Below are 24,739 nucleotides of genomic sequence, written 5' to 3' on the forward strand. Positions count from 1 at the left end.
GCCAGTCAGGGCTCTGAAGTCAGATGCTATTTTATTTGAAGTTGAATTACATTTTTACTAATAGACTGTCAAGAGAAGGCACAAGAAAAACTGACAAGTTTGTGACCATGGTGTGATTAAATGCTAAGATCCTTTGATTACTTTGATAGGCAGGATTTGAACACAATAGATCTAGTGAGTCTTTTTCCTCCCATAAACAAGAGCACCAAAAGCAACCCCAACTACAAAACCACAGAAGGACAATTTCACGTGATAGTTTTATTACAGTGCTAATACTCAGGACACCACACAGCACCTTAGTCTTCTAATCTGAGTTTTGGTAACTGGGTTAAAAGTGTTACTTGAGCTTCTTTTCCTTCCACACACCAGCTTTGAGAAGTACTTGGTGGTAACTAAGCAACGTTAATCTGATTAAACAGTTTATCCTTAATAACCTGAGACATCAGTCCATGGATGGCTTCTATGGTGGTTTTACAGCTGGAAAGAAGAAACACACAATGTTACACACTGAAAGCTGCTTCCAACATCATTCCTCTAGCATGCTCACTCCCGAATGCCCAAGAGGGACTCCATTCTGTCCACACTCTTCAATCACACCAATTTCTTCCTTGATTTTTTTTTTAATGTTCAGCTTTGCCTGTTAAGTGTTTTATTAAATTAGTCCCTTCATAAAAGAATAACTATGTTAACTTTGATAAAATTTATAAGTTAATTTTGCTACTCTGACTTTGGGAAAAATTCTGTTTTGAGGGCAACAAAACTATACATTCATTATGGACCTGTATAGTATTATTCAATAATTATATACTGATTGCTGTAGTATATTAAAAAATATTATTCCTGGGGCTGGCAAGATGGCTCAGTTGGGCAAAGGTTCTTGCTACTTGAGTTCCATCCATGAGGTGGAAGGAGAACAGATCCCAGAAGCTGTCTTGTGAACTCCATATGCATAGCTGGGAAGTGTACATATACACACACACAGAGCACATGCATGGCACACATAAATGTAAAAGAATTTTAAAATTCTGTTATTCCTCAGTATAACCTAAAAAAAAAATCTTAGAGGATTCTGTTTTTTGAAATAACTATAAATATCCTCTAGAGAGTTGAAAGTCAGGACACTGGTGAAGTACTTGAGATTTCAGAAATGAATAAAACTGACAAAGCTCCATCCACATTGAGAAGCATTGGCTTTTTATTACAGTAATTCACAGGAAGAAGTTTTCTATTTTCATTACTACCCTTCATTGCCCTACACTTTTTAAAAAATTTTAAATAAAAGTGAAGAAATCCTTGGAGGAAAAAGAAAACAATAAAATGAACAAAACCAAAACCAAGAAACAAATCCATGTGCTATGCTCAGCACTGAAAAATGAATATTGATAAAACATCAATTCTAGACATAATGATAGGTTAAGCAAACATGAGTCACTCGGGCCATTCTACCTTCTGAAAGCCAATGAGATGTTTTGGTCTGTGGTGCTCGGGACGGGATGGAGGCAGAGCCCTGGGCCTGGCAGGTAAGTGCTCAGCCCCTAACTCCATCTTACCCCCAGCAGGATTTCTACCAGAAGATGACTCCTGCTGTCAAGATCTGATTTCTCATTCCTCCACCTTTCTTCCTATGGAACAATCTCCCCGCCCCTTTAAAAAATGCTCAAAGACAATTTTATTGGAGTTTAAGAGAAAAACATAATATAGGTGGAAATCCTGCCAGGCGCCAAGAGATGGAGGAAAGTCATGCGTTTCAAGTTTGGCAAGGAATAGAAACAGACGGGCTTATGAAAATAAGGAAAACATCACCCCCAGGAGTGGAAATGGGCCAGTGGGCCAAAGAGTGAGCCCTAGAGCCTTACAGAATGATGCTGAAGTAGAGAGGAATGAACGGGCCAGCTTTCGCCTGCCCAAACGGTCTATCTTCCTCCTGCCAACAGCATATTGAAACTCAAGTTTCTGTAGCAGTAAATCTTAGTTTTTAAATCCTGTTTGGTATATGCATCAGAAGGCTACATCTAAGTTGTCAGAGACTACACTGCAAGGAAATACTTAGGAAGTAAAACATGGGATAGTAAGATAATTGCAGAAAGAATAACTGTAGCCCAAGGTGTTAACAGAGGAAATCTGTTCCATGATACTTTGGAATCTGAAATGTGGCAAACTAAAGAAATCTTAATTTCATCTTAATCCTTCAGCCTCTTAAGCCTCCCCCAGCCCCATTCCCGCCTAAAAGGTATAGTCAGGGACCAACTCTCCTCGTACCTGTGGCTAAACCTAGACAGGGTGAAGTGGCATCATCTATGATCTTTCTAGCTCTGTGAGCTGAACTTTCTCTTTTGCCTAACATCCCCTAAAATTTCAAAGTGTGAATTTAAAATTTACACGTGACTTTTAAAAAGGGCTAAGCAAATAATCATCAGACGTCATCCTAAGGTGCACTAAGGTAACCATAAGCAATCAGAATCTACTATTGGTAAATTCTGAGAGAGTCAGGGCAGGAGCCCTGCACACGTCCTTACCTGTCTCTAGTAGCTTTGGCAAGTTTGTCTTCCGACTTGCGGTCATGTGTTTCTAAGCCCAACATGAAACTGCCACGTCCCAGTTGGGCTTCCGACTGCTCTAACTTCTCAGACAAATCAAACACCTGGCCTGTGGTGTAGTCTGCATTCTGTGGAGAAAGTGGGACTGTGTCATTGTACTACACAAGGTTACCATAAAAATAAAAATTCTGTTTTCTTCCACAGCTAAGACTGCTTTCAGGGACCATGTACATATAAAACAAGTACTCCACTACAGTTATGTTTTGAGATAGGATCTTGCTAGTTTCTCAACTTCTTGGTCTTACTCTCGTGCACAGCTGCAACTACAGGTACCCATTCTGTACACACACACACACACACACACACACACTTTCTTGAGACAGGGTCTCACTATGTAGGCCCAGTTGGCCTGGAGCTTGCTATATAGGCCAGGTTGGCCTTGAACTCAGCTCTGCCTGCCTCTGCCTTTTAAGTGCTGGGAATAAAGGCATGTGCTATCATGTCTGGCTAAAAATGCACTGATTTTTATGCAAATTAACATTTATTTATAAATAATATCAATGTACAGATGGAATGGATAGACAGTGAAGAAGTTCGGTTATAGCTGAAAAAACTGTTCCTAAGTATATTAATTCAATTGTAGATTTTAAAAAAATAATTTCAAGATTGAATGTGGAATTTTCTCCTTTGTTTAAATTAAGTATTTGCTATCATGAAGGCTTTGAGGAAAGCCCAATTGAGTGAAGGTTCTGGCCCTGCTGCAGAGGAGCTGGGAACCCTGAACCATGCCTCCTGCCCTCTTCTGAAAACAGAAGAGGGCAGCAGTCATTCCCACCTCAGAGCTAGTCTGAAAATGAAATAATACGCCAAAAGCTCTTAGGACTGTCCAGGACACCTTATAAAGGCTTAATAATTATCTAGCTTTGTGACTGTACTTATTAAAGTACTACTTTATGCCCTTGTCTACACCTATATTTGAGAAATCTATTATGAACACACTTTTCTTTAATATCACATATATTAGATATTTTACAAATTGAAAAATATTAAAGGTTTGATCCATACATTTAACAGCCTATCGCCCTACATGTGTCAAGTGTGGGTGTGCTGCGGTTTGCATCTACAGTCTGTACAAGCACATTCTACTACCAAATTGAATCCCCAGGTGTCATTTATTCTTATTTGTTTTGAGACAAAGTATTAAATAGCTGAGGCTCTAACTCACTAAGTAGCTATAATAGATTACGAGTGTATACCCCTATGCCTTGCTAATTGTAATATTTTAATAAGGTTTTGTATTATTATTTTTTTTTAGTCTAAAAAACCCCAACTATGTGCGGGTGGTACATGCCTATAATCTTTGAAATGCAGGCACAGGAAGACAAGTTGTTATCTTAAACATTTCTTTTGGCTTTTTTGACACAGGGTTTTTCTGTGTAGCCTTGGATGTCTGGGAACTTGATCTATAGACTAGGCTGGCCGAGAATTCAGAGATCAGCCTGCCTCTTTCTCTCCAATGCTGGGATTAAAGGCCTGTGCTGCTACTACCACCCCTAAAATTTTTTTCCTTAAACATTTTTTTAAATTGCATTTATTTATCCTCTCTTTGTGTTTGTGTGTATGCATGTGCCACAGCATACATGTAGTCAGAGGAAAATCTGCAGGAGTCGATTCACCGAACTCTGTGGTGAGTGCCTTACCTCACTAAGCCATCTGTCTGTCTGTAGATTTAAAGCTCTAGCAGCTGTAAGTGTAATCAAGGCAGTCTCAGCTATAGTGTGACTTCTGGGCCAGTCACGGCTATACATGAGGCAAGGCCTTGTCTCAGGCTGGTGACGGAGCTCAGGCCTTGAAGGCACTTGAGACTTGCCCCACCAACTAACCGTCCTCATATTACAATGCTGGAACAGGACAGTCACAGGACAAAGTAGGTCCTCTGCCTGCCTCTCTCCTGCTGTTGTCCTAGCGTCCCCTTTTCTTGCCACCAGGTATCACTTCTGACTGCAAATATACTTGTCTCTAAGGCAACATACACTTCGCAGTGCTTGGCACACAGGATACATAATATTTGTTATTATGATTGCTCTCCTCCTTTATTTTTGTTTAAAACAAGAAGGTCCCATGTGGCTCAGGCTGGCCTCAAGCTTATTGTGTGCTAAGGAAGACCTGGAACTACCTTGACAAAACCTTCCAAGTCCCAAAGACTAGCATTACAGACACGTGCTCAACTTGCTCTTTTTAATGCTGCTACTTCTACTAAGTAGAACACAAACCATGTCAAAGTTATGTTTAAGACATTAATAAAAATACTCAAGGGAGTCTTTCTAAGAATATAATGCCCCAAACAAAACACTAGCAATCATCAAGGCAGGTGTTTTCTCAGTTGCAGTGTACGTAGTGATACACCGAGTGCCACTGCCACCATTTTACACCACAGAAAGGCCCAGCCACTACAGCTGGATGTGATGGCACATGCGGACAATCCTAGCACTCAGAGGGTAGAGACAAAATTTCAGGGTCATCCCTGGCTGTGTAACAAACTATTCTGGAGCAGAGGTGACAAACTATGCTCTGAAGGTCACCAAGGACTAGTAGTAGTCTCAGATTTGTTTTCAAACCCCGTTTCTTTTGAATTATACTGTGTTACATGAAGTAGACTTTTTTTTTTATCAGAAAGTAAAAACAATAAAACTGCTAAGTTCTAAATGTATAACTATTAAATATATATCCATTAATAATAGGAAGAATCACAATATTAGATTTTAATGATGTATTGGGAGCTATTGAGTTAATGTTTTTCTTTGTCTGGGATTTGTAATGATCTTCAGATTTCTTTCAGGACCTCTTTCTACTGATACTGTGAGCCTTTAATACAGGTCTTCATGTTGGGGTAACTTCCACTCATGAATTACATAGCTGCTAATTCATAACTGTAATTTTGCTATTGTTATGAATTGTAATGTAAATATCTGAAATGTGATTCCTGTGAGGGTCGCATATTATGTGTCAGAGACCTACCTGTTACCTGAGGCAACAAAAACAGTATTTTTGTTTCTTCCTCTATGAACCTCTTTAAGGCACAAGCATATCTTCCCCCATTTGGATTGCCTAGCATCCTCATCTAGTTTGGGACAGAACCCTGCTCCAGCCTTGAGATTATGCCATTCTGTGAAATGAAGTTTCAAATAACAAACAGTTTTTGTAGCTTGGCTACAAGTGAAATTAATCAGGTATAATAGCACTTGCCTGTGATCCCAACACTCAAGGCCCTGAAGTCATGGGCCAGTAAGATGGCTCAGTGTGTGAAGGAGCTTGCTGCGAAGCCTGACAACCTGAGTTTGATCACGGGCCTACATACAAGAAGAGAACTGACACTTCTGGGTTGGCCTTTGGCCTTCATATGTTTGAGTTAACCATGTGTCAACTTGGGCTTCAGAGTAAAACAAAATTCAAATGAAACAAGTCCAGTACTTACAGTAAGCAAGCTAGAGGAACTCAGGGTATTCACCCAGTATTTATTCCACAAAAGCTCAAGTAGTTTACGATCCAAAGATGATTTGAAATATGAGACTTCTAAGGCATAATATCTATAAAACAAGAGCACACATTTGGCAGGTGAAAAAAAATGCAGTTATATTGGATAGAAGTTTTCTCTACACCAAAGCAAAATTATATTTTATAGTCATATAGTTGAACAATAGCTAAATATAATTTTTCTTTTTTCTTCAAGTGGTATGGCTCTAAATCTGTCTACTAGCCTTTCTTGTTTTATATACTTTTTTTTTTTTTTTTTTTTGAGACAGGGTTTCTCTGTGTAGTCCTGGCTGTCCTGAAAGTCACTTTGTAGACCAGGCTGGCCTCGAACTCAGAAATCGGCCTGCCTCCGCCTCCTAAGTGCTGGGATTAAAGACGTGTGTCACCACTGCCCAGCGAAAGAAAGGAACTGACTCCTGCTTATTTTCTTCTGACCATGGTAAATGAGCCCACATACATACAGATAAAGATAAAAAAAAAGCTTTTAAAAAATGCTATAGTTATTACACAAACCTCACTATTTATTATCATACACAAAACAGACATTCAAGAAGGAATGCATGAGGTGGAGGTCAGCTTTAGCAGTGAAGGGTTAATGCAGCGCGAGGCTTTACAACTCTGACACTGAAGAAATCATGCTTCTACTTTGTTAGTGATTTTGTTCATACAGAATTCTGTTGGAACACATCGTTATTATGCATGAAGGCCTGACTGTGCTACAAGTTCATTCCATGTAACCCGAGTATTAATAAAGCTACGACCATAAATAAGGAGCTTCACCAGGCAGCACTCAGGAGGTAGAAAAATCAGTTCAAGAGCAGCCTTGCTATATGAAAACCTGTCTAAGACAACAATAGGTAGGATGTGGGTGTGGTGACGCCCCTTTAACTCTAGAGCTCAGGAGGCAAAGGCAGACAGATCTCTGGGAGTTATAGGCCAGTATGGTCTCCAGAGTGAACTCCAGGGCTAGAGAGACCCTGTCTCAAAAAACTAAAACCAAACCTCAGAAGGTGGGGGGATGTAGATTAGCAATGGGGTGCTACAGCACACACAAGGTTCTTGGTTCAAAGCCTGGACTCACTACAAGGACAAACAAAACAAAACAAAACATCAGTATTCTACTTCTATCTAGGTCTAACTACTTAGCACATCAAAGATCCTACTGTGAAGACCTCGGAGGTTGGCCACCAGATGTAGTAGTTTGAATTAGAATGGCCCCATAGGTTCACACGTTTGAATACTTAGTCCCTAGATAGTGGGCCAGCTTGGAAAGGATTAGGTGTGGCATTGTTGGAGAAGGTGTGTCACAGAGAGTGGGCTATAGGTTCCAAAAGTCCCCACCATTCAGTTAGCCCTCCCTCTTTCCTTCTGCCTGTCTCCTGTGGATCCGACAGAAGCTCTCGGCTACGCTCTAGCCCGTCTGCTTGCTACTCTGCTTTCCACCAAGATCGTCACGGACTGAATCTCTGGAACCATGAGCCACAGATGAAATGCTTTCTCACAGATGAAAAAGCTGACTGGGTCATGGGATTTTGTCATGGCAATAGAAAAGTAACTAAATCTTATATTACTTGGGAATGGCAGGCAAGCAAACAGTCTGCTGAAGTGGAAGTTGAGTGTGCATCCTTTGACATTTCCACTTCACTCCGCTGTTGCACCTGACGACTGTTCAACTACTCACTGTTTGCAGTGCACGCCAAAATCTTCTATTTTATTAAGTGGGATAGTCTGGTACTCAGAAGGTCCTTCATCAGGAGGTTTGTAGCCCTAAACCAAAACAAAGGAAACGGAAAACCAAAAATAACAAAAGGCAAAGTTTTTTTCTGCAGCTTCTTCTGTATGGGACCAAATTCAGGAGAGGCAAATAGTAAGCGTGGGTACGTTACTAACAGCTGGGCCGGTGCTTCACATGGGATTGTCAGTTCCAGCGAGGCAGAGACAAAAGGCCTGCTGTACTGTGTACCTGTGCTAATATCCATTGTGGACTACAGGCTCCTTTCAGGAAAGGAAATGAATTCAGTTTCTCTAGTACTATGTCGAGCTGCCACGAGCACACAAATGTTTTTTGGTAAATAAAACCCTATGTTTGGCAAGATGAATATATAACAGAAATGTGTTTTCGTTTGATATAGCTATAGCGGTTTGCAACTTTGTATCTGAAATTCTTCTACATTAGAAAAGATATTACACAGGTACAGCTCAGGGGTAGAGTACTTGCCTAGTACTGCTGGAACTGAAAAAAGAAATAAAAAGAAGAAAAGCCTGTGTATAAATGTGAGAAGCTAAGTCTGGATACCAGAATGCACACAACACAGGCCTGGTTAGTACACAACTGCACTTCCAGCTGTCGATGGTCAGATGAGAAGCGGAGATAGCACCCACAGAAGCCAGCTAGCTTGTACTCAGTGAAAAGTAAAAGATCCTGCCTCAAACAAGGTAGAAGGAGGGGACTGAGTCCCAAGGGTCTCTTCTGAGCTGTAGACCAGTGCCTGTACTCATGAACATATCACCCCTGAGATGACCTACACTTGCAGTTTTAGTACTTCAGGTGGAAGTACATGAGACTGCCCCTTCTTAGCCCCTCCCTCCATCCAAATTACCTTTGGATATGTCCTAAAGGCGCCAAGATTCACTTTTCCTGCAGAGATTGTTCTGGTTGGATCAATCTACAAGAGACAGATGACCAACATAAGCCATATGCTTCACTGAGTCAACATGAGAAACCGAAACAAATATAGCACCATATACATGTACACTGATCTAACAGACAATGTGAAAATAACCAAAATGATTACAGAAGTTCAGTGAATTAGGAATACTTCAGTTAAATTATTGATTAGACTTATGTTATTATATTTCCAAAGAATATTTGTTTAGTATTACTTAAGCTGTGGATGCTACTTGGCAAGACCATCTTTAAAACAAACGCATGAATTAACCGAGAACCTACCCTCCTAGACCTGCCCCCTTAATGGATGGATGACTGTTTGCTTCCTCCTAAAAATCCAGATTGCATTTCAAACACTCTGAACATAAAAGAAGACAGCCATTTCTGCTTCTCCAATTCAGTCAAGCCTGATTAAATGCCTATGGAATAGAGTGTGAGGTGCAGCGAGGTCAAGACTCCCAAGGTAGACTAATACCAGAACTTCATTTTTTTTTTTTTTTTACCATGCTGTTTTAGTTTTCCAGTATTCTTTCTTTAGCAAATCTTCTTGAAGAACCTAATGAAAGCATCTATGTAAAAATCCATGCATAGATATGCATGTCTGTAGCCTTAGCATTGTATGAAAAGAAAGCAAAGAGGAAGGTCTGTGAGCCAAAATACTAAACCTCCAGTTAGTACTTACCACCACTGCTACAAATGGTTCTTGAAACTGCTGGTTCAGCATCTGTGTACTAACATCAATCCCGGAGAGCCAGCAGCCATAACCAGGGTGGCTATGATACCAACCGATTGCATTCTCAAGGCGGCCAACCTAACACATCAAAGAAAAAACGCTTGCTTGAGGTATGGTTTACTCTCAGAGATACTGTCATTTATAGGTTTTATGTAGTGCCCAATAACAGCATGCAACAAATGCTGCTTTGAAGTTAAGGAATTTCTGAACAGATAATACATATGCACAGTGTGAAACTATCAAGGTACAAGAACAAGGGTATCCAGTCTCCTCTCTATCGTTTCTCTCCTGTTTCTCAGCCCAGACATCACTCTAACATCTTATACACCCTCACAGATATCTGCAGATTAACAAACATATCTGCACATAGCTGCACACCACATTTTAAATTCAAGAAACAATTCTGGAGCTTGTTCCACATAAGGGAAGATATAGATAGCTTTTTTTAAAAAGCTAGCCTACATAGTTCATTATAGTCCATCAATAGATATACTCTACTCAGGAACAGTTAATTCCTAAATTTGTTGTTGTTGTTGTTCCTGTTTGTTCTTGTTTCCTTAAGGGGTACTGGAGATCCTGAACTTAGGGCTTAGGAATGCCAAGCATCAACTCCATCACTAACTCACATCTCCAGCCTACAGTAATTTTTTTTTTTAAACACAACTGACAGTGAAAATGAAAACGTATCTTGGAAGGATCCCCTCCCCCAACCTAATATTACAAATCTCACAAGACTTTTAAAATTTCACATAAAAACTGTTTAATTTAAAATATGGAATTTAATGCGAAAAGGACAGTTTTAAGTTCAGAAACCCAGAAGTCATCCTGAGACTCATAGAGATTTTTAGATTTAAGAAACAATATTTTTACCTGTTTGGCATTTTCTATGTATGCAGCCATATACTCATACGCAGCAGCTTGAGCATTTACTCGAGTTTCTGTGCCCTCTACAGGCAAAGCGAAACTGTCCATGATGATCATGGTCTCGCCGTCGACTTTCCCGAGCATCAAACCCATCACTTCCAAGTTGCCTCCTGACCTGGCATGCATCACCATTTTCAGTAGAGCCAATGCTGAGATTTTGCAGTATTTAAAGTAGTGGTGACTATAAAACAAAATTACACTGTGATTAAGGTTCTTATTTAATGTACAATTTCAGAAGATAGTCTCTGTGAAAATAAGTAAGTTCTGAAGGGATTGATAGTGATGGAAGGGGAGTATGGACCGTGCGTGGGAGTAGAATAAGAGCAGCAAGTATGAGGTACCTGGAGATAACATGTCACAGTCACAGCTCAGCCCCTTGGGTAAAATAAAGAGTCTGGGATAAACTTTAATATACTGCTGAGGTGAGGGAGTAATGATCAAGTCCACAGGCCTTTTTTCTCAATCATCATGGAATTATTATACTTGATTACCTTCTTAGGCCTAGCTTTCTGACCTTAATTTACTGAGTTATTAATTAAGTAATTTATTTATTTATTATCTGTGGTACATGTTTATTAGTGTGCCACCAGATGGCATGTGGAGATGACAGGGACTGTCAGGGGTCTTTCTCTACCTTTTGTTTTGTTTTGTTTTAAGACTGCGTTTTTCTGTATAACCTGGCTGTCCAGTAGTCCAGGCTGACCTTGGAACTTGATCACCCACCTCTGCTGAGATTAAATGTGGGTGTCACCATGCCCAGCTCATTTTCCTCTATTTTATTACTTCATCCCCTTGAGACAGAGAGAGCCTCTTACTGAAAGCTCACTGTTTTGGCTGACTGACCAGCTTACAGACTTCCTTTTCTCTGCCATCCTTCAATACAATGCTAAAAGGTTACACACACACATATCCACACATGGATTTTTACAATAGATGCTGGGGATTTGAACTCAGGTCTGCATGCTTGATAGCAAGTATTATTACCTACAGAGCCAGAGGATTTAATTTCTACAATGTTTGCCTCTGAAATTGCCCTGCTTAGGTCTAAAATCTTACACTGACACTCCCTACCTGAGAGAGTAGGGCCACTTAATGTCTATGTCACATATCTATAAATAGGTATGTCACCTATTAGTATGAAAAGTACACAGTAAGTGCTTAGTCCCACAGACACTAAAACCTAAGGTACTGTTATCAGCCTTATTAACCTGTTTTAAGATATTCTCAAAAAAAGTGTGTTAGCTTGTGGCTTCCTTCTGATAGCATCTTGAGAGTGATCTAGTATCTTTACTTCTTTGACTAACCATTGTATGTGATTAAACTCTTGAACAACAGTTTAAAATCCCTGACATACCCTACATGTTAGGATAGCCATAGATGGTGAAGAAGTCTTGAGTTTACATCCACCTAAATCACGCAGCTTGCTTTAGAAACAGCTAAGTAATCTGTGTGGGGCACTCAGCGTTGCCATGGCCCACTGGATGCATGCAACCAAATATAGCTTTTGTTAGATTTCAACCACAAGCTCAAAGTTACTGAGACCATCTTGGAAATCAAGATATAAATTAAAAAACTGGCTTTTCCATCTACTTGGGAAAAAGATAAAAACAACCATTACTATGCTCTCATTACATATGGCTCATCCAGAACTTCTTAATAAATTACCTTATCTCATCTTCATGACATCATTAATAGCTACGTTTAACCTTTATCTTATAGATAAGTTTAGATACTTTAGTTTCCTAATGCCAGTCAACAGTCTAAATGACAGTTATTGAGACCTGATTTTCAGTCTATTGAACCTAAGCTCATTGCTATAGTATGACCATGAGGTGTGTTTCTGAATGTATTTGCTTATTTTTCTATTTACAGAAAGGGAAAGAATCCTGGATTGTCAAGATTATTAAAAGACACGAAAATCTTCAGGCCAGTGCCAGGCCCACAGTAAGAACTCAATAAACACTGAAAACAGAGTACTGACGGTTAAAGCCAGCTGTGCCATCAGAACAAAACACCTGGAGACAGCAAGACAGTCTACTCAGCAACCTTTTGTAATTTTTTTCTTCACTCTCCTTAATACAATTTGCTCTAAAGAATCATTTGACTTGTCGTCAATCCCAAAGATACATGGATTTGGCTGGGGAAAATGCTTCTAAGCTCTCTCTTATAATTCCTGGTTTACATGAATTGTAGTAGTATTGTAGGGAACTGCTAAGAGGATTTGGTATGTGTCTAAAGAGCTGAAAAAAAACCAAACCAATCAATCCAAGAGCTCATGGATTTTTTTTTTTTTTTTAAATCAATGCTCTGCTCATTCGATTTATAAAAACAGCCACGCTCTTCAGTTTGGGAATCTACTGAAGGCTGCAACTAACTGCATGTAGCCACCAGGTTCAAGGCAGAGTGTGTGAGATTTACAAAAATAATCATGTTGACAAAAGTCGCACCCCAAGTCAGCCCTTTACACGCCCTGAAGGCAAGAAACTTTCTAAAAGGGGAATCGAAGCAGGCCCTAGAGGACAGGTAAGGCTCTACTGACAAGGCAGACTAAGGCCACTGTGGCCAATATTCGGTCGACGCCCCACAGAAAGCCAAGCTCACCACACCCTTCATCTCCCACCCCTCGCGGGTCTCTCACAGTCCCGCCATCCCTGCCCTCCCCTGCGTCTCGCCAGGGACCTCCTCACTCCTTAGTCCAGGGTTTCGCCGCCAGGATTTCTTGTTGTTGTTTTTTGTCATATTTGTAGATTTCATCGATACTCTGCGCTTCCTGCATGTTGTTGGCCAATTCCCAGGTTTTCTGGGCCATACCACTCCCGGAAGCTGCCATGGCCGAGGCACCGGAGAAGCTGTCGCTCCACAATCAAGATGCAACTTTCTTCTACTGGGCCTCAGCGTGCGGGCTTTGGACCTTCCCCACCAGGGTGCACACTCACTAGACTCTCAAGGCAGCCATGACACTTGAGACCGGAGGTGACGTTGGTCCAGACCATTCGCGCGCTGGGGCGCGGCGGCGGCGCAGCGACATAGAAAACACTTCCTTAGGGTTGGCTCGGCTCGGCTCGGCTAAGATCAGTCTTGCCGGTGAAACGAGAACATGCTGGCTCGGAAATCCGTTCGTGTGAACTGCGAGGGACGCAAAGCCTCGGTGTGGGAATGGTACAGCCTTTCGCGCCGGAAGGCGGGACTATTGGCCTGCCAGGAAGGAGTCGGCCGGCTCGGCTCGTACTGCGCAGACTCAGATGCCACCATATTGTGTGTAGGAGGAAACTTGAGTTTGGGGAATTATGTTTATGTGAGTGTAGGTGCTTCAAACGAAATAAATTGTTTGGAATACTAAATATCTCTAGAGAAACAGAGGTGTAAGTATCTCCGGATTATTGGTTTTGGAGGGGGAAGATCGCGTGACTCTTTTAAGATAATTTGCGGTGTGTTAAGCCTCCGGGGTTTGTGGTTGGCGTTCCGCTTTTGTGTTTTCGCTACTGTTGCGAGGTGGCAAGCAAAAGTTACCGGTTGCTAAGATTAACTTTTTTAGGGACTTTATAGGGTAACATTTTATACAAGTGTTAGGAGCGGTGAATGCCTTAGGCGCTACTTTTTAAAAAAGGTTTGTCTCAGTGCAGATTTAATCTCCGCAACCTGTGCCTTCCAGCAGTTAATGTGAAATTTGTTTCAGTCGTATTTTTAGGTTTTCTTCCCTCACATTCTCATCCCCAATTGCCCACTAGACTGTAAGTTGAAGGCATGCATGAAATTTGTGTTTTATTTAATTCTAATATATTTAATTTTTTTCGTAACACGGTTCTTAAAGACTTCTCCAGCTTCATCATCTTCTTTTAGCTCCCCCAACCCAGTTTTTCATTCTATTAGAACTTTTTTCCTTGGCTTAGTAATATATTAGTTGTTAGGCATTGCTTGAAATGCACTTCTTGACATTTCTGCTTTAGAGCACACAGATTTTAAAAAGCACAGCTCGGAGATGCCTTTCCTTAACTCTTCGTCAGTAACTGCTCCTTCACAGGAATTCGAAGGCTCTGTAGCTGCTTCACCTGGACCCCGGGGTTTTTGCAGTTCTGGAACTATGTAGTCCAGGCTGGCCTCAAACTCGAGAGCTGCCTGCTTGAGTGCTGGGATTCAAGGCGTGCACCACTACTGCCCGTCTGTATCCTCTTCTAATGCAGGTGCTTTTGCCTGGGCTGCAGGAGACCCTGTTTCAAAAAGTCAAGGAGCTGGGCAAACAAAACAGAGCAAGGACATTGCAACATTCTTCTAATTCCAGTACTTGGGAGGTGGAGAATGGAGAATCAAGAGTTCCAACCCCGCTTTCTCCCTGGACTATTGGAGACAAAATAACGAAACCAAAAATAAAAATAGAATCTTCTTAAAGTATAACTTCGGGCACACTAGGGACATTAGAGTACATTAGTATCTTAAGTTCTTTCTGAGAAGCTTGTGTAAGCTTGTTCCAGTGGTCACAATACACAGCCACTCGAAACATACAGAATAACATGTTGAAATGGTAATGAAAGCCCAGGACAGAGAGTTGACCAGACTGCTGGTGCGGACATTCCTTCTCTCACATCCACACTTCGTGACTGGAGACCGTCCTGGGCTTGGATGGCTGGGATTTAGCCTGGGAGTGGTCACATTTCAGGAATCCCTGGGCGCAGCAGCGGGTGCACCGGGTGGCCTCCGGGGCTGCAGGGGGCGCCCTCGGCCGCGCGGCCTCCGCCAGCAGCCCGAGGGGCGGGGCCGCGCCTGGCCGTTGGTGGAGGGCGGGCGGGGGGCTGGGCCTGGGAGGCGGAGTCCTGAGCGGGCGACCGGTTTTTAGGTCCGCGCCGGAGTCGCCGGAACCACGGACTGTGGAGCCCGCTGGGAGCGTGGCTTCTCGCTGGGAGTAAGTCGGTGGGTAGCGGGTGTGGACGGCTGTGCGAAGAGTCGGCGCCCTGGCGCGGGAGGCCGGCCCGGGTCGCTGTAGCCGGGCGGGGGTTCGAGCCTGCCGGGCGGAGCCGGGAAGCTCCGGGGTGTTGTGGGGGCAGGGCTTGAGGCGCGGGTCGCGAGGCGGTGGCCCGGCTTGGCCCCAGGTGCTGGTCTCGAGGCTGCCGGGCTGGGGGCGGTGCCCTGCACGCGCGCTGCAGACTCCCGGGCGGCCTCTGGGCCCGCCGGTTGCCTGACAACGCGTTGACGCTTTCAGAGGCATCTGCCACCCGCTGCGTCTCTGGAGACCTTAGTGGCTCTCCTGCGCCTTCTCTTCTGCTGGCGCATCGCTGCTAAGCCTCGCAGAGTGCTTGCACCCGGAGGGTTGGTTAATGTTTAACACTTTGCAAGTTAAACTTAATCTTCTCCATATCCCTATGAAATCTGTTGCTTTTCTCTCACTGTGGTTGCTTGATGAGAGAACTTTCTCTGCCTTGATAGTGTATCTTTGTGTGGAATTAGAATCTGGTTTGAAAGAAATACGTACTGTGTGTATGTATATACACACACACACACATATATATATACACACACATACATATATATATGTGTATGATGTGTGTGTGTGTGTATCTTAATTTTCTCTCCTCCTACAGAATCCCAGCTGTCAAACTCCGTCATCATGGCTGCAAGTGTCTACGTTTTGAGCCATTTTTTCCAGACCCAAATCAAGTTTTCATTAAATGTTAGCAGTGAGACTCATCTTTTGAGATATATCTGGCTCTGAAGATAATAAGATTAAGAAGCTAACGTAGAAGTTTTGATAAGACTTAGTTTTCAAACAGTTTGTACAGTGTAAGGTCCTAAAAGCAATCAAAACAATTTTATAGCTGGGTGTGGTGGCACATGCCTTTAATCCCACCACTTTGGAGACAGAGGTAAGCAGATCTCTTGAGTTCTAAGCCAACCAGAGTTATATAGTGAGACCCTGCCTCCAGGGGGGAAAGAAAAGAAAAGAAAAAAAGGCTTTATAGAAAGCCAGTTATTCTAAGAAGCTAAGTTTTATGTGGAAGAATGGCTTGTCATGTTGATAAGCAAAAAAGAGCTCCAAAAAAGTAGGGAGACACTTTTTTTTGTTTTGTTTTGTTTTGCCCCCCCTTTTTTTGTGAACTTGCTGGTGTGAAGTATTTGCTGACGTGCTCCCATAGAGAGGCTCTTTCTCTCTGGAATCTCTGGGATGGCCTGGGAGGGGAGCAGATAGGTTCAGATAAGGCAAACAGGAAAGGATGCTTTCAGGACACCTTTTCTTTAGCAAAATTCAGAGTGATTTGTCCAGATTTGGATGGTACTCATAGTCAAATGCTCATGTATATGCTAAGGAGAAGAAGACTGTGAGACCCTTTCTGGCTAGTTCAATGAGAAACTTCATTTTCCCCTCTGTCTTTTATGCCTGCCCTTGTTCTTGTCTACATCTTATTTCTCCCTGAGCATCTGTCCCTAGTCCTTTTTTCTTGTAGTAGAGTCATTTTTTTTTGCAGGTAGCTGCCTCTTTTTTTTTTTTTTTTTGTTTCATTTTAACCTCATACTATAGGTAAGATTTATTATGAATTTTTAATTAGAATTTAATTAAAATTTTTCCCACTTCCTGATGGCAAAGTTCTGTTCTCTTACACTTTTTCCGAAGTCACCCAGTTCAAGCTCCAGTCATATAATTATTTCCCAGCGCCCTCTTACTAAGAAACTCGGGTTGCCATTATTGTGTGTTCTTGATGCGTCCATACATCAGTGCAGTAGTAGTTCATCTAAATTGTTTAACTACAGTATTGCTCCTAATAGCCTTTGGCAAAAGGTCATTACTGGGGAAAAGGCTATTGGTTAATAGATAGTTTATTGTAGTTACTGTTACCTAAGATGAGTTTCAGAAGTTGTAATAATAATTGGTACTAAGTTACTGTTAGGAGGGAATCCTGACATTTTATCCAGCTTCAGGTCTTCCGCATTCATTCAAGTGAACATTGCCCAGCATTTACTTGTGGGTTATCCCTACCTGTGTTCATTTGACCCCATGTTTGTCCTTGTATCTTAAAGTAGTTACGTTCTGTTTTGATGGAGTATATTGAAGATTGACTGCTTAAACTTGGGATCTTTTCTGCCTGCCTCTGTCCTGAGTAGGGAGTAACTGGGATGGCAAGTACTTACCATTTCTGTCTGTTGAAAACACTTACTTACCGCTTAAGTAAACATCTTTGATGTTGTTCAAATTTGATTCTTGAATTTTAACCATGTTTGGAAATTTCTGTTAGCATGTCTTACTAGTTTCAACTTAATGTATGTGAACTAAACTTTTTCAAACCAGACAGCTTGCTGGGATTTGTGTTTTTAGGGTTCCATATCTCCAGGCCTTGTGGCATTAGTGACTAGTAGCTCCTTTTTGTCCCATATTTTGTTACTGAATTTGATACGTTTTTAGAAAAAAAAATTTTTTTTCCCCTAGAAACTAGAAACATTACAGTTTCTGTCCAGTGTGGTGATGCATACCTTTGATCTCAGCACTCTGGCTGGATAGATAGATAGGTGGGTATCTTAGAGTGGAAGGCCAACCTGATCTACATAGTAATTTCAGGTAGAGAGATTCCTTCCTTCCTTCCTTCCTTCCTTCCTTCCTTCCTTCTTTCCTTCTTTCTTTCTTTCTTTCTTTCTTCCTTTCTTTCTTTCTTTCTTAGGTTTATTTATTATTATATATGTAAGTACACTGTAGCTGTCTTCAGACACTCCAGAAGAGGATGTCACATCTCATTACGGATGGTTGTGAGCCACCATGTGGTTGCTGGGAATTGAACTCAGGACCTCTGAAAGGGCAGTCAGTGCTCTTAACCTCAGAGCCATCTCTCCAGCCCCCGAGAGATCCTTTCTTAAAAACAAGAATAACAAAACTAGCTTTGGTGAAGAAAGTAATCTTTTTACGAAGTTGTAAATAATATACACTGAACACACAGGTCTTGCAGCTGTTGTGGGTTGTAAGAGTGAGAGCTGGCTCATTCCCAGAACTCAGCATTTCCCAGCAGCCCTCCCCATCTTCCAGCTCCTGGATTCTTTCCCTCCTTTCCAGGATGCTCTCGAGTCCTGGCTGTGTGAACATAGATGTCCTTTTTGGGTTCACACATTCACAGTCACATATTCTTTTCAGCACAGACCAGTTGTGGACGTGTTAGCAACGGTCCCTGCAGAAAGAGAAGCACCTCTGACTAAAGTGCATAGCCACATAGATCTGTGTGTATGAATGTACATATGTAGCAGGCAGTTTGACAGCCTATCTGTTTAGCACAATAACCGTAGTATGTTCCCTCCTAGGGCCTTTGACTTTCTTTAGCCATGGCCTCTTGACCAGCTTTACAATACTAGGCATTGGTTCACGCTGTTCAACATGCCTCAGATCCAAGCAGAAAGTGGTTGGTTATCCGTTCATAACAGTCATACTACCAATTGCCACAGTGGGCATATCTTCCCTATCAGGGTTTGGTGCTGGGTAGGACCATTGATGGCCACCCTGCTCCTAGTGGTCTGTATAACATCTTCTAAGCTAATTACAAAGTGGGATTTTTTTAGAAAAAGGCATTTGGATAGGAGGTTCCTTGAATAGCTAGGCTGTTATGCTCTCAGAGACATAAATTATTAACTGAAAATCTTGGTGCTAGATATGGGTATATCCACGGGTTTGTGCTCTTGAAGGTTCTGGAGGTTTCTCAGCAAGCACAGTTGCTGTCTTTTTCCTTGCTTGCCAACCACAGCTAGGTGATAACACCCCATTGCTGAGGGCACCATGTGTTTGGCTTGTAGAGCACAGAGAAACCAGCCTTGAACTGGCTAGGAAGCTTACTCTCCTGTGTAGCTTATATATGAACCATTTATATGAAACTTCCAAGTTAGACAATGATAGCAATAGGTAAGACATGATTAGTTCTCTGAGATCAGAGGAGGAGTGACTGTAGAGGGGAAAACTCCTGTGTGTTGTTGACCCTGTCTGGAGAGTTGGACAGAGACATTGTGTCTCAGAATAAGGCTTGTTTTTAAAGTTAAGCACAAGGGAGGCAGCCTGTGGGCAAACTCTTAAACCGATGCTAAGCCCAGGAAAAGATGCTAAGCCCAGGAAAAGGATACATAGCTTTTTAGCATCTGCAGGGTCCTGCACTGCTGTTCTCATCGAGTGAGAGATGAGTTACGTTACCCATGGGCTCTCCTGCTCAGGACACTTTTCTTTTTTGTTGTTTTTTGGGGGTTTGGGGGAGCCTTACCATATGGCCTTGGGTGTCCTAGATCATTGTCTAGAATAGGCTGCCTGGTCAACTTACAGAGCTACACTTGCCTCTGCTTCCAAGTACTAGGGTTCAAATGCTGGATGAGTGCTGCCACTCGTAGCCTTCATCACAATGGGTTTTCCAGCAGTGTCTCATCGCCCTCTAAAGTCTATAGCCTGCATGGGATTTTTACTATTTGAATAAGGCAGATGTTATTCTATGCCTATTTTATGCACATATGTGCCCTTACTATCTGGGAAATCCTTGTTTAGGACAAGCTCAGGTACTCAGTTTTAGGCTATCAAAAAAAGGTTATAATATTATTCTTTATTAATATATTAACTACACATAATACTTTTTTTTTGGAGACAGGGTTTCTCTGGCCTTGAACTCAGACATCTACCTGCTTCTGCCTCTTGAGTTCTAGGATTAAAGAGGTGTACCCCAAAGACTTACAATTAATTTCAAATAGTTTTTTTAAGAGAAACGTATTTTAAAGATTTAAGCTTTTCATTTCCTTTTGTTCTTTGATTGTGTGACTGTGGGTTGTGGTAGTGGCTGCCGATCTCATTTGTTACTACTTTTTTAAATCATATAATTGTATAGACTGTTTCATTGCGAAGTTTCCATTCATGCATATAAAGTACTTTGACCATATTTCTTTTTCTGTACATTAACCTACATTGTAGCCTATTCTGTGATATTGAAGAGGAAGAGACAGATGGTATTTATGTCTATGCTTCAGTATGAAGTTCACAATATGATAATTGAGATTGAAGACCTTGTTTACAATATGATAATTGTGGACTAAGACCTTGTTTTAATACTTAGCTAAAACCACTGCAATATCATTGTACTCACTGAAGACTTTTTTTTTTCAGAATCTACAAAATGGCAGATAGCTTGGATGAATTTATTGAAGAGCAAAAAGCGAAACTGGCCAAAGACAAAGCAGAATTGGAAAGTGATCCACCGTACATGGAGATGAAGGCAAGATTAGTAATTGTCGTGTAATGTGTTTCATTAAATTAGATTTAGTGGTTTACTCCTTTAATCGCAGCATTTGGGAGGCAGAGACCTTTGAATTGCTGTAGTTTGAGGCCAGTCTAATCTATATAGCAAGAATTCTATGCTAGTCAGAGCTACATAATGACACCCTGCCTCAAAAGCAGACAAACAAAACCAGTTCTGCGCCCCGAAAACCCAAGCAACAATGATAAAAACCCAGCTGAACATGCTTCATTGAGACTGTTTCTGAGGGATTTGGATTGTTGTTTCGTACTTGGGTTTGATTGGGACACCATTGTTCTGCTTCTAGGTATCAGGTGAGAGGTTTTGAGTGTACTTTTTGGTGGGATTTTTTGATCTCACAATATTCTGTTTTGTAAGTATTCAAATAATTGATTGACAAGCTGAATAGAAGACAGAGGTTAAGCCTCAAGACTTTTAATGAGAAAAATAGTATTAAATGAATAATAAATGTTTTGAAATGCATATTAGTAAATTTACAAGGGTAATTTATTCTGTACTACTTGCTTTTTAGAACAAGATGTTATAGTTGTTTCTGAAAAGCAATGTCTGGAAAGTTTTCTTAAGCTGTTTTTATTTTGACATAAGAGTTGTTGTATTTAGCAGATACTGAGATTGCGCTAGGAGCCATGCTGGGCTCTGGGAACACTGCACTGATGCAGACAGATGCCGTCTCTCACGGGCTCAGAACGTGTTAACAAGTTGGCCTGTGCCATGGGTTCTATGTCATGAGCTTATCTGTATCAAATGGCTTGCTGTAAGACACTTCTGACTTACCTGTTTCCCAGTGTCTCATTTGGTTTAGCATCTGTCCCACACAGATAACCAAATTAAGATGATACTCACGACATAATAACTGTACATTTTATTATATAAGTTTACACGATAGTACTCATATGGGTAGGGTACAGCTTTAAAAGGTTACATTTCAGTGCAGCATTTGAAGTAAGTGTCTCTTATTATAATTTCCATGCACATAAACTAAGGCGTTGGGAAGCTGAGTAATGAGACTGAGATGCCGAGTTGGTAGAAGAGGCTTGGTTCCTGACATTGACTAAGTGCATGTCCTTTTAAGCACTGGCCATGGTTGTCTTCCTTCAAAACAGTCTACTTTGTAAAAGGAGTTAAAGCAAGGGCTTTGTGTGTACCATTGTCTCTAGTCAGGACATCTTTATGATGTAGGGCTATTTTGTTTTTTGTTTGTTTTGTTCTGGAGATCAAGGAAATGAGACCAGAGGCATTAAATGATTCGTTCAAGTAGACAAAGGGATGGATTTAAATTGCTATCCTCATCTAGTGGCAGGGCATGCTCACAGTTACTTGATATGGAGGGTGAGTGTGCATGTTTAAGCATATTACTGTACAGCTTTATTCAATCTTTATATACCAGTACAAGAGTCACTGCTTGTTGAGATCTTGTGGTTTCCGCCCCCCCCCCCAGCATCTCTGGGTCTTTAAATCTTCCTCTATCTTGTCTTTATAGCCCCTCCCTATACGTGCGTGTACCTGAGTGTCTGTTGTATATGTTCATATGGGAGTGTCCACACATGCATGTGGTTGAGTGTGTATGGAAGGAAGCCTGATGTCCACAATAGATGTCTTCCTTGATTGCTGCCACCTTCTTTTTGAGATGGAGGCCTTTCACTCAACCTGGAGTTTCTAGAATTTGCTGTGCTACCTGGCTGATGAACTTCAAGATCTGTCTGTCTGTGATCTCTCAGAGTTTGGGTTACAGACACACGCTGCTGGGCCTGGCTTTTACATGGGTGTTGGTTTGGGAATACAAGCTCAGGTCCTCAGACTTGCACAGAGGGCACTTCACTGACTGAGCCGTCTCCTCATCCCCACTCTTTACATATCATGCATATGTAAATATTACATGCAAGTACAACATCACATAACTAAGAACTACATTTGTTTAGTGTCTCCAGCCTATCCCCTAGCCTCCTGGCCCAATAGCAGAAGCTTCCCAATTTTGTTTTTCACTCTTTTCTTTCTAGTGGCTGGCCCAGTGTACTTAATAGTAACTCATTTTTAAGAGGATGAATTAGGTATCAGAACAGTTGTTACAGTATGTAAGTACTTTACACTTCAATCTCTGTGCTGTGTAATTTTTTCTAAGTTATTTAGTATGTCAAATAAGTTAAATTGTACATTTTGTGGAGTTCTCCCCTTTGATTTGTAAATATGTCTTTTCCAGGGAAAGGCGTCAGAGAAACTCTCTGAAAACAGTAAAATATTAATCTCTATGGCTAAGGAGAACATTCCACCAAGCAGCCAACAACAGCCCAAGGGACCCTTAGGTATGGTACTGTATGCGTGGAACTAACTTTAAGATATCCTTTCTTTGTAGGGCATTGTGAAAGAGGTTTGTTTCTTCAGAAAAAAGATTTCTTTGGATCTTCATTTTTGAGTCTTACATATGGCAATGGGGTTTGTGTATGAAATGTAACTCAGAGAACGTTACCTATTTCATTGATGTTGCCTAATTGTGATTGGTGGAAATGATATTAGAAACTGTGTATGATGTAACTAAAAAATAGTAATAAAATTTTTAAGTGTGTTTATGTATATGTATACATGAGAGAGTCTGTATTGTTTTAAATTCAAAGAAGGGTCTAGCAAGATGGCTCAGCTGGTAAAGATGCTTGCCACCAAGCCTCAGGACCTGAGTTTGCCCCCCAGGACCCATATGGTGGTGTGCACACACATATACAAGTAAATGTGCTTACTAAAACAGAGCAAGGAAGTATAAAGTATATGAAAAGTTATTTTGTTAGGGACCATTTTTTGTGTGTATGTGTATGCACGTGTATGTGTGCATATCTGTGTAGTGGCCAGAGGTCATCCTTGGATTGTAGTTCCTCAGAGGAGGTCTACTTTTTGAGACAGAGACATTTACTGGAACCTGAGTTTGCCAATTAGACTATGCTTGCTGGCCATCCGCCAAATTGGGTTCCACTTGTTTCTTCTTGGATTTCAAGTGTGTACCACCACACCCAGTTTTCTACATAAACGTTAGGGATTGAACTCAGGGCCTCCTTCTTACATGGCAAGCTCTTTTACCTATTAAGCTATCTCCCCAGCCCAAGGACTATCCTCTTGTTGATGACCGTATTGGACCTATAAAGTTAATATTGCAGCCATACTGATTTTTAAAATTATGTCTTAGTATGAAGTCTTTGGAAACCTTTTTTAAAAGTACATATTAGCTTGTCGATACATTTTTACCTTAAAACACATAATATTGTCAATAATATATATCTGGTGACTGAAACATTTTCACAAAAAGTAAGTCAAATATAATGGATCCTTTTGATTCAGTCGTTGTTTTCATGGGACTAATTCATGATCACAGGTATATTCTTTGTTACTGCTTCGCTTTTAATATGTCACTGGATAAGAAGGGAGACTAGCAGAGAGGCAGTAGTGTTGTGTCTGGCCAGGAGAGACTACACAGTAGTTAATGGCCATACTATCAGTATCAAATATAAAGGTAACTCAATTTTGATTCTTGCAAATTATTAGTTAATAGGCAACTTTAGAGAAATGAGATGTTAACTTTTAGTAAAATTTCTTAATCTTCAAGCTTATTAGTTTCTATAACTATAAAATTAGTTGGTTAATACTAGGGGTTGGAGAGGTGGTGCAGCAGCTAAGAGGACTTACTGATCTCCCCAGCACTCACACAGCAGCGTACAGCGGCCTGTCTGTAATTCCTGTTCCAGGGGAGCTGATACCCTCTTCTGACAGCCACAGGGACCAGGCACATATGTGGTGAACAGACATGCAGGCAAAATATTCGTATAATAAAGATAAAGATGTAAAAATAAAATAAAATTTTTCATTTGAAATTTATATGAATTAAAGTTAATGCTAAGGACTAATTTAAAAATTTAATAGTGGCCGGGTGTGGTGGTGCACACCTTTAATCCCAGCACTCAGGAGGCAGAGGCAGGCGGATTTCTGAGTTCAGTTTGAGGCCAGTCTGGTCTACAAAGTGAGTTCCAGGACAGCCAGAGCTATACAGAGAAACCCTGTCTTGAAAAAACAAAAACAAACAAAAAAAATTTAACAGTAGATTCTTTTAGATACTAAGTTA

At 41.2% G+C, this 24,739-nt stretch overlaps 2 protein-coding genes across 22 annotated transcripts in view; one reads left to right on the plus strand and one right to left on the minus strand.

Moving 5' to 3' along the window:
• Positions 1 to 13: 13 nt before the first annotated feature.
• Cops5 (COP9 signalosome subunit 5) lies at positions 14 to 13,573 on the minus strand. Of its 3 annotated transcripts, none has more exons than NR_102282.1 (8): positions 13,076 to 13,573; positions 10,343 to 10,577; positions 9,422 to 9,550; positions 8,672 to 8,737; positions 7,753 to 7,838; positions 6,013 to 6,124; positions 2,517 to 2,665; positions 14 to 477 (listed from the first exon to the last, which is right to left on the minus strand). NR_102282.1 is itself a non-coding variant. In NM_001277101.1 (8 exons), exons 1-8 carry the CDS (start codon positions 13,422 to 13,424, stop codon positions 393 to 395), a joined length of 954 nt encoding a protein of 317 aa, NP_001264030.1. In that variant the 5' UTR covers positions 13,425 to 13,573; the 3' UTR covers positions 14 to 392. The 3 variants fall into 3 exon arrangements, 2 of the variants coding, with proteins under 2 accessions (NP_001264030.1, NP_038743.1); NM_001277101.1 differs by having other exon boundaries at positions 13,333 to 13,573; NM_013715.2 differs by having other exon boundaries at positions 13,084 to 13,573.
• The window catches only part of Cspp1 (centrosome and spindle pole associated protein 1), a 98,656-nt gene continuing 87,446 nt past the window's right edge, over positions 13,530 to 24,739 (plus strand). For 9 of the 19 annotated variants that reach the window (XR_001783697.2, XM_006495479.4, XM_006495481.4 and 6 more), the window contains exons 1-3: positions 13,530 to 13,758; positions 20,490 to 20,598; positions 22,838 to 22,940. Coding sequence is in view for 17 of the 19 variants with exons in the window: in XM_006495479.4 (XP_006495542.3) it covers positions 13,553 to 13,758; positions 20,490 to 20,598; positions 22,838 to 22,940 (418 nt within the window). In the remaining 2 variants the exon portion in view is untranslated. Of the gene's footprint in view, positions 13,759 to 15,175; positions 15,302 to 20,489; positions 20,599 to 21,906; positions 21,970 to 22,837; positions 22,941 to 24,739 lie in introns of those variants that run through there. The other 10 variants (XM_006495486.3, XM_017319604.2, XM_006495483.4 and 7 more) reach the window with 6 other exon arrangements.

This window comes from Mus musculus, chromosome 1, assembly GCF_000001635.26.
Source record: "Mus musculus strain C57BL/6J chromosome 1, GRCm38.p6 C57BL/6J".
Classification (NCBI taxonomy): domain Eukaryota; kingdom Metazoa; phylum Chordata; class Mammalia; order Rodentia; family Muridae; genus Mus; species Mus musculus.